This window comes from Gadus morhua, unplaced genomic scaffold, assembly GCF_902167405.1.
Source record: "Gadus morhua unplaced genomic scaffold, gadMor3.0, whole genome shotgun sequence".
Lineage (NCBI taxonomy): Eukaryota > Metazoa > Chordata > Actinopteri > Gadiformes > Gadidae > Gadus > Gadus morhua.
This window is the reverse complement of record NW_021964147.1, coordinates 462905-475471: the sequence shown is the minus strand read 5'-3', so window position 1 is coordinate 475471 and position 12567 is coordinate 462905. Positions and strand designations below refer to the sequence as shown.

Sequence of the window (12567 nt, the reverse complement as noted above, 5' to 3'; positions counted from 1 at the left end):
AAATAAGTAAATATTCACCATTAAAATACAGGGGTCATAAGTATGGACACCCCTATGTTAATTCCCATATTAAAGATTCAAACCCAGTAATTTCATGGATCCAGGATACTATATATCCTGATTAAGTTCCCATAGCCTTTGGAATTAAAATAGCCCGACATCATCACATGCCCTTCATCATACCTAGAGATTGTCATGGTTTTATTTCAGTTAGCCTATTAGCTGGTTTGATTTGCATTGAGAAATCATTAGGCTAACTAACAGCTGTTAGGCTAACTGAAAAGAACCATGCCAATCTCCAGGTATGGTGAAGGGTATGTGGTGATGTGGGGCTATTTTAATTCCAAAGGCTACGGGAACTTAATTGGGATGTATTGTTTCCTGGATCCATGAAATAATTGGCTTTTAAAAAAAAAATCTGCCCACCTCTATGGGAATTTAACATATGGGTGTCTATACTTATGCACCCTGTATTTTAATGGACATTTAAAAAAGATTTATTTATTCACGATACATTATTCATTCACAAAGCAAATTGGTGTCCTTATGGTTGGACTTTTTTGTTTAATCAAGGCATTAAGATCAATTTCCAAAAGATTATTGAGTTGACTTTTTAGTTAACTTTAGCATTTGTGGAAAAACGTATGCCTAGCACTGTTTAATTTACTATGTAGTAATTTTATCCAAAGCGGTGTACAGTGAATTCAGACACAGGGAGGTACAGGTCATTAGGAGCAGGTAGGGGTCAGGCATCTAGCTCAAGAACCTTCCTGAAAGCCTACAGGAAGGTTGTGGACATTGGGGATCTAACCCAGTACCTTTTAAACCTGGAGTCCAACACCCAGTCTACTACTCTTAGAACTAAACGTGGTTTTGTCCTTCTGGTTTCAGATGTGATTCTGTGGGAGGGGTGCAGATACAACCAGGAACTGATTCCACTGATTCTACATGTCTTAAATATGTGGCAATTGCGTTCATAATAATAGGATGCATATGTTTCATCATTTCGTTAGTCCTGGGAGGTAAGCGTTGCATTCAACTATTTATGTATCATGTTACATTCAACTCTTAACATGTATCATGGTTGCATTAACCTTACATTTATCATATTACATTAAACTCTGACAAGTATCATGGTTACATTAAACTCTAACATGTATCATGGTTACATTCAACTAACATATGTATCAGAGTTACATTAAACTAGCATGTATCATGCTTACATTAAACTAACATGTATCATGTTAACATTAAACTAACATTTATCAGGGTTATGCTGAATGATGGTGACCTCTGTCCTGACATGTGTTGTTTATCACTTCATAGCATTGTTTTATAGATGGCTGAAAATGGAAAGGGATTTAACTGGTAAGTTCTTATTCTACATGTTTCACTTTGTAAATGAGTAACTGATCATTTATTAATATCCAGTGATTTGCAAGGGTTACGGACTCACACCAAGTCAAATGATATCGCTGTGATTCAAAACATTTCATCTAATTGTACCAGAGAGTCAGAGCCTACCTAGCAGAGGGACCAGAGTGGGAGACCTACTGAACAACAGCATCTAGATATTAGATTACAGAATTGAGCTATCAATTCTAAGACACAATAAGACACTACTCTCATAGCTGGGGCGATGTGGCCAGCATAACGTCAGCTCAGTGGCGTTTATAGCGTAGCTTACTGAGTCGTTATGACAACACAGAGCAGGGACAAAGGGTAGAAAGACTTCTGTCCTTGTTTGACCACGATAATGGCAGCCGTCTCCCTACACGTATTCAGTCTGTCAAGATGTTCTTTTGTGTACAGGCTAATTCAGAATGGAAACCAGGAACTGGTTCAACTGATTCTCGTGATTAGAATATATGGAGCAGTTCATAATAATAGGATGGATACGTTTCATAATATCAGTCATAGTCTTGGGAGGTAAGGGTTACATTGAACTCTAACATGTATCATGTTACATTAAACTAACATGTATCATGGTTAGATTTAAATAAATGAATCATGGTTGGATTCAACTAACATGTATCATGGTTATGCTGAATGATGTGACTGCTGTCCTGACATGTTGATGTGTTGTTTCTCTCTATAGAATACGCTAATCGAATAGATGAGATGGTAAGTGTTAAGTGGTGGAGTTATTAGATGATGACCAGAGGTGGATTAACACCCAGGCTAGCCTCGGCTGAGCCTAGGGGCCCAGGTGTGCAAGGGGCCCTGGATGGGCCAGACTATTTTCAATTTTACTTATAATAAAAAAAGACTTGACCCCTATTGGCCAATAGCAAGAACCATTAAAAAGCAGTGGATTGGGTAGATGTGTGGGCCATGTCATGTGACCAGGTTCATAAAGTCAGATTGGTTGTAAAGGAATACGTCACGTCTGCTCGACAGCAAAGAGGCAGAATGTCAGAAAAGCGAAAAACACAAGTGTTTCCATTTGTCGATATAGCACTCAGACTATTTATGACTCTGCCTGTGACCAATGCCAGCTGGGAGCGCTCTTCTTCAAAATGGGCGGTAGTTAAAGATAGACTGAGATCCACGATGGGCCAAAACAGACTGAATCACCCGACTCTGATCTGTCCGTTGATAGCGATATTCTGCCCAAATTGGATTTTACCAGCCTCATTAAGGAGATCTGTCGGTCGGTTGGTCAACAGAAGGGAGGCCATGTATTATTCCTAGCACCCTTTTATTCATGGCAAAAAATGTAATACTTTTTTACTGCGTGATCTGTAGGGGGGCCTCACAAAAATTCTAGCCTAGGGGCCAATCACCACCTTGATCCACCACTGATGATGACCTTGATAAATGAACCCAATGTTCATGTTTGATTCACATTTTTATTTTTATTGAAAAAGGAAACACTGGAACAGGAGAAGGAGTGTTGGGGTAAGTTCTTAGTCCACATGTTACACTTTGTTAATGAGTAACAGATCATTTATTAATATCCATTGATTTTCAAGGGTTACTGACTAAGACCAAGTCAAATGTTATCGCTGTGATTCAAAACATTTCATCTAATTGTACCAGAGAGTCAGAGCCTACCTAGCAGAGGGACCAGAGTGGCAGACCTACTGAACAACATCATCTAGATATTAGATTATAGAATGGAGCTCTCCATGTATATAAGACACTACTCTCATAGCTGGGGCGATGTGGCCAGCATAACGTCAGCTCAGTGGCGTTTATAACGTAGCTCACTGAGTCGTCATGACCACACTGAGCAGGGACAATGGGTAGAAAGACTTCTGTCCTTGTTTGACCACGATAATGACTGCCGTCTCCCTACACGTATTCAGTCTGTCAAGATGTTCTTCTGTGTAGAGGCTAATTCAGAGTGGAAACCAGGAACTGGTTCAACTGATTCTACATGATTAGAATATATGGGGCAGTTCATAATGATAGGATGCATACGTTTCCTAATATCAACCATAGTCCTGGGAGGTAAGGGTTACATTAAGCTTACTCAACTCGTTCAACTAACATGTATCATGGTTATAACCATGATACATGTTAGGTTAATCTATATATTAAACTAGCATGTATCATGGTTACATTAAACTAACATGTATCATGGTTATAACCATGATGTTAGTTTAATCTATAGATTTAAATAACATGTATCATGGTTATAACCATGATGTTAGTTTAATCTATAGATTTAAATAACATGTATCATGGTTATAACCATGATGTTAGTTTAATCTATAGATTGTAATAACATGTATCATGGTTATAACCTGACCCTAAACAGACGGGAATGGAGATTATTTGTTGCTGCCCTACATGCCAGTAGGCATAAAGGGCAGTAAGTAAGTACCATGGTGACATTAGACTAACTAATGATAGTGACTGCTGTCCTGACATGTTACTGTATTGTTTATCTCTATATAGCATTGAGGGAACAACTTGAAGAGGTAAGTGTTATTACTGGTTTGATACAGAACACAATAATATCTGTGACCCTAGCTGGCAGTGGTGGAGTTATTAGATGATGACCTTGTAATGAACCCAATGTTGATATTTTATTTACATTTTTATTTTATAGAAGAAGAAAACCCAGAAGCAGCAGATGAAGTTTGATGGTAAGTTCTTATTCCACATGTTTCACTTTCTAAATGAGTTGTAGATAACTTAGATAGAATATATTGAGCAGTTCGTAATAATAGGATCCATACCTTTCATAATATCAATCATAGTCCTGGGAGGTAAGGGTTAGATTAAACTCTGACATGTATCATGGTTACTTTAAACTCTATCATGCATCATGATAACATTAAAATACTGACATGCATTGTGTTTAGATTGAACTAACATGTATCATGATAACACTAAACTACTGACATGTATTGTGTTTAGATTGAACTAACATGTATCATGATACATTAAACTAACATGTATCAGGGTTATGCTGAATGATATTGACTGCTGTCCTGACATGTTACTCTACTGTTTATCTCTATACAGAATTGACGCGTCAATATAAGGAGGTAAGTGTTATTACTGGTTTGATACAGAACACAATGATATGTGTGAAGGTTCAAGGAGTTTAGTCGTCATTGTACGAAATACAGGTATGCAGTCTCTAGCAGCAGTTTCAGTTCATACACACACACACACACACACACACACACACACACACACACACACACACACACACACACACACACACACACACACACACACACACACATCACCCTGTCCATATTGTGCCCATCAAGTCCAGTCTGTGTGTGTGTGTGTGAGGGGCGGGGGGGGGGTTGTGGGGGTTGGAAGCTACTGCTCCTGGAGGAGAGTTGTCCTTAGTGCCTTGGTTAGGGGGTTGGGGGGTGATGGAGGCTACAGCTCTTGGGGAAAAGCTGTTCCTCAGTGTTGTGGTGCGGGCCCGCAGTGTGCGGTACCTCTCCCCTGATGGGAGGGGGACAAACAAGGTGTCTCCAGGGTGAGTTTTATCAGTGCTGATTGACCTTGCCTTCCTCTTCAGGTGGTCACCACACACAGAGTCCAGGTCTGGGAGCTCAGCTCCTATGATCTTTATTGCTGACCAAACCTTATATTTGTAGTCAGATAGAGTTTTGATTCCTCACCACATGCTCCTGGGGTCCTTGTTTTCAAAGTGACCCTCAATGCGCAGTCTGTTCTTGCCTTTGACCTCTTTAAAGGGGACCTATCATACCACCAGGTGTGAGTGTGATTAGCCATCACAAGCCGTTTTCAAAATGTGCAGCATTGTGACATCACAGGTGGGCGTGTCCACCTAGATGTGTGACGGACAGATGAGCAACGTTTGCTTCAGTCCACTGGGTAGGCTGGTAGACTGATCTATCCAGCACACATCTAGGTGGACACGCCCGCCTGTGATGTCCCAATGCTGCATGTTTTCAAACCTGCTTGTAATGGCTAATCACACTCACACCTGGTGGTATGATGTGTCCCCTTTAAGGCCCTTTCTTAGGTCTCGTCGGGCAGTTCTATAGGCCAGCCTGTCCCCCAACCTGAAGGCAGTATCTCTCCCCCTGAGCAGCGACCTCACATTACCGTCAAACCAGGGTTTCTGATTAGGGAACACCTTGATGGTTCTGGTGCGCAGTACTGTCTCGGTGAAAAACTGAATGTAGTCCAGGACGTTAGAGGTGTATCCTTTGGCTCCCTGAGAAAATACCTCCCATACTGAGCTCTAAAAACAGACCTGTAGTGATGTTAACAGCTTCCTCACTCCATACCTGTACTGTCTTCACAGCTGGTTTGGTTCTACAGCAACTGGTTTATAAGATGGAATCAGTGTCAAGGAAATATGATCTGATAATCCGAGGTGTGGGGATGGTGCAGCTTTATATGCCCTGTGTATATTTGTATATACTTGGTCCAGAGAGCATACATTTTTGTGGAGTTATAGATTATGACCTTTAATGAACCCAATGTTGCTATTTATTTACATTTTTTTCTTACAGAAAAGGGAATCACTGGAACTGGATTGGAAGTTAACTGGTAAGTTCTTATTCAACATGTTTCACTGTGTTCATGAGTAACAGATTACTTATTAATATCCAGTGATTTACAAGGGTTACTGACTCAAACCAAGCCAAATGATATCACTGTGACTCAAAACATTTCCTCTAATTGTAGCAGAGAGTCAGAGCCTACCTAGCAGAGGGACCAGAGTGGCAGACCTACTGAACAACATCCTATAGATATTAGATTATAGAATGGAGCTATCCATGTATATAAGACACTACTCTCATAGCTGGGGCGATGTGGCCAGCATAACGTCAGCTCAGTGGCGTTTATAACGTAGCTCACTGAGTCGTCATGACAACAGAGCAGGGACAAAGGGTAGAAAGACTTCTGTCCTTGTTTGACGACCACAACTCGTCTAACCATGATACATGTATAAAATAAGATGTATCACGGCTAGATTTGCCTAACATGTATTATGGTTGGGTTAAACTAACATTAGTATCATGTTAGATTAAACTCTGAACATGTATCATGGTTAAATTAAATTTACGGTACATGTATCATGTTACATTAAACTACCATGTATCATGGTTATGTTCAACTAACATGGATAATTTTACATTCAACTATCATGTATCATGTTACATTAAACTAACATGTATCAGGCTATGCTAAATGATAGTGACTGCTGTCCTGACATGTTGATGTGTTGTTTCTCTCTACAGAATGGGAAAAACAAATAGATGACTTGGTAAGTGTTGTTACTGGTTTGATACAGAACACAATAATATGTTTGAACCTAGCTGGCAGTGGTGGAGTTATTAGATGATGACCAGAGGTGGATTAACACCCAGGCTAGCCTCAGCTGAGCCTAGGGGCCCAGGTGTGCAAGGGGCCCTGGATTGAACACACTATTTTAAATTTGACTTAAAATAAAAAAAGACTTGACCCCTATTGGCCCATAACAAGAACCATTAAAAAGTGAAGCAGCTGATTGCGTAGATGTGTGGGCCATGTCATGTGACCAGGTTCATATAGTCAGTTTGCTTGTAAAGGAATACGTCACGTCTGCTGGACAGCAAAGAGGCAGAATGTCTGAAAAGCGAAAAGCACAAGTGTTTCCATTTGTCGATATAGCACTCTGACTATTTATGACTTTGCCTGCGACCAATGCCAGCAGGGGGCGCTCTTCTTCAAAATGGGCGGTAGCTAAAGATAGACTGAGATCCACAATGGGCCAAAACAGACTGAATCACCCGTCTCTGATCCGTCCGTTGATAGAGATATTCTGCGCAAATTGGATTTTACCAGCCTCATTAAGGAGTTCTCTGTCGGTCGGTCGGTCCCCAGAAATACGTGGTCACAGCAGCTATGGGGAACTCACCCTTGTTTCTGTATCATTGCTGTTTTAGTGAAGGCCGTCTCAATGTGTGTGTGTGTGTGTGTGTGTGTGTGTGTGTGTGTGTGTGTGTGTGTGTGTGTGTGTGTGTGTGTGTGTGTGTGTGTGTGTGTGTGTGTGTGTGTGTGTGCGTGAGGGCTATGTAATATTCCTTTCTTTACACATGGCACTAAATTAAGTTTTGTTCTGCGTGATCAGTAAGGGGGCCTCACAAAGTAGAAGCCTAGGGGCCAATGACCACCTTAATCCACCACTAATGATGACATGTAATGAACCCAATGTTCATTTTTTGATTCACATTTTTATTTTATTTACAAAGGAAACACTGGAACAGGGGAAGGAGTGTTACGGTAAGTTCTTATTCCACATGCTTCACTTTGTAAATGAGTAACAGATCATTCATTTATTTCCAGTGATTTGCAAGGGTTACTGAGTCACACCAAGTCAAATGATATCACTGTGATTCAAAACATTTCATCTGATTGTACCAGAGAGTCAGAGCCTACCTAGCAGAGGGACCAGAGTGGCAGACCTACCGAACAACATCATCTAGATATTTATTAGATTATAGAATGGAGCTATCCATGTATATAAGACACTACTCTCATAGCTGGGGCGATGTGGCCAGCATAACGTCAGCTCAGTGGCGTTTATAACGTAGTGTAGGAGATCGCAATGAAATGGAGACGGAGACTTGATTGCCGGTGAAAAACACGCGAAGGATTTATTTCCCAAAAACTCAGAACCCGCACAGCCAGAGGTGCGTTCCTTAAGACCTGCGTTGTAACACCAGGTGGGTGCCACGCCCCCTTCCCTTAAAGGGGGCACGCACCATACAACATACACAGTGAATACGATACCGCTACAGACGCCCCCCCAGAATTCACACTCCCGAACAGTCAAGGCCAACGGGAAGGAGCCCTGAGCACCCGCCCGAAACGACTCAGCGGAACCGGTGCGGGGGCCGAGGGGGCCACAGCAGGCAGTGCAGGAGTCATGAGGCGGTGTGGCTTGGAAACCGGAGGATGACCCCGCCGCGGGGGCAGAGCCAACCCCACGGGCTGGTCCAGATCCAGGTGGGCTGGCTTGAGGCGATCGACCGAAATGTAGTCAGGCCTGCCCCCGATGTCTACCAAGAAGGCCTTGTCACCGGCCTCCAGGACGCGAAACGGACCGTCGTAGGGAGGACGGAAAGGGCCCCGATGGGCATCATGGCAGATGAACACATACCCCGCCGTCCGCAGGCTGGGCGGCACACAAGCCTTCGGGAGGCCGTGCTGCGAGGTGGGCACCGGCGTGAAACCCCGGACCCTGTCCTGGAGCGAGGTCCGCTCCTGGGCTGCCGACCAGGGAGCTGTGGCGGTGGGGATGAAATCCCCAGGAACCCGTAGTGGCTGTCCGTAAACCAGCTCGGCCGACGAAGCCCGCAGGTCCTCCTTAGGGGCAGTCCGGAGGCCCAACATGACCCAGGGGAGCCTATCGACCCAACCGTCATCCGTAAGGCTGGGCCGGAGTGCAGCTTTCAAGGAGCGATGAAACCGCTCACACTACCCATTAGCCTGTCGGTGATAAGCGGTTGTTCGATGGAGCCGCACACCCAGGCCCCCGGCGACCGCATTCCACAGCTCGGAAGTGAACTGAGGTCCCCTGTCAGAGGAGACATCAGAAGGGGGGCCAAATCGGGCGACCCAGGTGCCTATGAACGCCCGGACCACGTCAGAGGTCGTAGTGGATGCCAGCGGGACAGCCTCCCGCCAGCGGGTGGTCCTGTCCACCATCGTTAGGAGGTAGCTGAACCCTTGAGAGGGCGGCAGGGGCCCCACCAGGTCCACATGCACGTGGTCGAACCGCCGCTCCGGCACTGAAAAATGCGCCAGCGGAGCAGTCACATGCCGATGCACCTTGGCTCGCTGGCAAACCACGCAGGCCCGAGCCCAGTCCCGAATGTCCTTCTTAAGGCCATGCCAGACAAACTTCCCGTCCACCAGCTGCTGTGATGTCCTCCGCCCAGGATGGGCAAGGCCGTGCACGGCATCGAAAACCTGACGCCTCCAACTGCCGGGCACGACCGGCCTTGGCTGTCCAGTGGAGACGTCACACAGGAGCGTGGCACTGACGTTGTCGTACTTGATGTCCTCCAACCTGAGTCCCGTGACAGCTGTCCTCAGAGCCTGGACCTCCGGGTCGGAGGCCTGATCACCTGCCATGCTGGTGTAGTCGATTCCCAGGTGGACAGCTCCTGCGATGGCCCGGGAGAGGCAATCAGCCACGTGATTGTCCTTACCCGCCACATGGCGGATGTCCGTGGTAAACTCGGAGATGTAGGCCAGCTGTCGCTGCTGACGGGCAGACCACGGCTCCGAAACCTTCGCCGTCGCGAACGTCAACGGCTTGTGGTCCACGAAAACGGAGAATGGCCGAGCCTCCAACAGGAAACGGAAATGCCTAATGGCGAGGTAAAGGCCGAGGAGCTCCCGATCGAAGGTGCTATATTTCCGTTCGCAGGGGCGGAGCTGCCGGCTGAAGAATGCCAGCGGCTGCCAGACGCCGTTCACCAACTGCTCATGCACGGCACCAACAGCATAGTCCGAAGCGTCGGTGGTCAGTGCAATCAGCGCCGCAGGCAAAGGATGCGCCAGCATAGTCGCCTCGGCCAATGCCCGTTTAGTGTCCCCAAAGGCCGCCTCTCTCTCAGCGGTCCAGTCAATAATATGCTTCGTTGTCTTACCCTTGAGTGCCTCATACAGGGGCCGCATGAGCCGGGCCGCACGGGGAACAAAACGGTGATAAAAATTCACCATCCCCAAAAACTCCTGCAGGGCCCGAACTGTAAGAGGGCGCTGGAAGTCCGCCACTGCAGCCACCTTCGAGGGCAGGGGAACAGCTCCCTCCTTGGTGATGCGGTGGCCCAGGAAGTCAATGGCGATCCGGCCGAATTGGCACTTGGCTGGATTGACAATCAGGCCATGCTGGCTGAGCCGCTCGAAGAGTGTTCGCAGATGCTTCATGTGCTCGGCCGTGGAGGCGCTGGCGATCAGAATGTCATCCAGGTAAACGAACAGGAATGGCAGGTCCCGCAGCACGGTGTCCATCAGGCGCTGAAAGGCCTGGGCTGCGTTCTTCAGGCCGAACGGCATCCGTAAAAACTCAAATAGTCCAAACGGAGTGATCACCGCCGTCTTCGGGACGTCCTGCGGCTGGACGGGCACCTGGTGATAGCCCCGAACGAGGTCCACCTTGGAGAACACTACCGCACCGGCCAGGCGGGCAGAAAAGTCCTGGATGTGGGGAATCGGATAGCGGTCGGGCACCGTAATGTCATTGAGCCGGCGGTAATCCCCACATGGACGCCACCCACCGCCAGGCTTCGAGACGATGTGGAGCGGGGAAGCCCAGGGGCTGTCCGATCGCCGGACAATTCCAAGACGCTCCAGGGTGTCAAACTCAGACCTAGCAACGGCGAGCTTAGCAGAGTCGAGGCGCCGGGCCCTGGCGTAGACCGGCGGGCCAGTGGTCGCGATGTGATCCTCCACTCCGTGCTTGGTGGCGGCAGCTGAGAACGTTGGCTCCGTAAGCTCCGGGAATTCCGCGAGGAGGGGGGAAAACACATCGGAGGGTGAGAGTGCGCCCGACAGCTTCGTCGTGCCCGAGCCACTGAGCTCACATGCCAGGGAGCTAAAAGTCTCAGCACTTATCAAGCGCCGGTTCATCACATCCACCAAAAGGCCATTGGCGCAGAGGAAATCGGCGCCGAGGAGGGGTGTGGACACCTCCGCGGTGACAAAATCCCAGCCGAAACGCTGACCCCCGAAACATAAATTAACGGTCCTAGTCCCAAAGGTGCGGATGGGGCTGCCGTTGGCCGACTCCAGGGCGGGGCCGTGGCCGCCCCCTATTCTGTCAATGCGTGACGCGGGCAGAACGCTCACCTGGGCCCCCGTGTCACACAGGAACCGTCGCCCAGAGCCTGTATCTGTGATGAATAACAGACCCCCAGAACGGCCGACACACACGGCAGCTAGCGAGTGCCGGCCCGTGCATTTCCCGATGCCACGAAACTGCACGGGGGGCGGCACCTCCTAGCTTTGGGTCCGTACAGGGCGTGGAAATAGCACAGGCCTGCAGACTGCTAAGGCTGTAGTCGTGTCGCCGCGGCCACAGCGATGGTGTCCGTCATCTCCAGGTCGCCAGTGGTGTGAGCCAATACGGCCGTGCAGCGCTCGCGCCCGGCGGCGAAAAAGCGATCCGCCTCCCTAGCCAGAGCCCGAAAGTCCGTGGTGTCGCTGTTGGCTAGAGCTGCCCTAACACACACTGGCAGCTGCTGCATAAATAAAGCCCGAAACAAAAAACAAGGCCTATTACTCCTCAGGAGATTGAGCATGTGATCCATGAGCTCCGATGGTTTGGAGTACCCGAGGCCGTTCAATGCCAGAAGCTGCTCGCCCCGTTCAGCCTCCGACAAACAGAACGTCTCCATCAGGAACCCCTTTAGCAATGCATACTTCCCACGGGCCGGGGGGTCCTCGAGAATATACATCGCTCTGGCCGCCGTCGAGCCACCAAGCGCGGAGACTACATAATAAAACTTGGTTTCATCCGCAGTAATCCCCTTCAGCGCGAATTGAGCCTCCGCTTGCGCGAACCAGACCCGCGGCTGCCGTTCCCAAAACTCCGGGAGCTTCAGGGAGACTGCCATCACCGGAGCAGCAGCCACGGAACCTTCCGCCGAATCGAACTCCATAGCCCAATCTCCGATCTGCGCGTCCTCGCTCTTCCAGCGCATAGAACAGTAATCCGGTAAAACGTCCGGAAACTGTCAGGGTCACCAATGTAGGAGATCGCAATGAAATGGAGACGGAGACTTGATTGCCGGTGAAAAACACGAGAAGGATTTATTTCCCAAAACACAGAACCCGCACAGCCAGAGGTGCGTTCCTTAAGACCTGCGTTGTAACACCAGGTGGGTGCCACGCCCCCTTCCCTTAAAGGGGGCACGCACCATACAACATACACAGTGAATACGATACCGCTACAGAAGCACACTGAGTCGTCATGACAACACAGAGCAGGGACAAAGTGTAGAAAGACTTCTGTCCTTGTTTGACCACGATAATGGCAGCCGTCTCCCTACACGTATTCAGTCTGTCAAGATCTTCCTCTGTGTAGAGGCTAATTCAGAGTGGAAACCAGGAACTGGT

General features: G+C 47.7%; 1 protein-coding gene across 1 annotated transcript in view; it reads left to right on the top strand.

The window, feature by feature from the left end:
* Positions 1-605: 605 nt before the first annotated feature.
* LOC115539279 (uncharacterized) overlaps positions 606-12567 on the top strand; it is a 189739-nt gene continuing 177777 nt past the window's right edge. The window contains exons 1-2 of the mRNA XM_030350354.1: positions 606-1022; positions 1327-1368. Coding sequence (XP_030206214.1) covers positions 1350-1368 — 19 coding nt within the window. The 5' untranslated portion in view covers positions 606-1022; positions 1327-1349. The remainder of the gene's footprint in view (positions 1023-1326; positions 1369-12567) is intronic.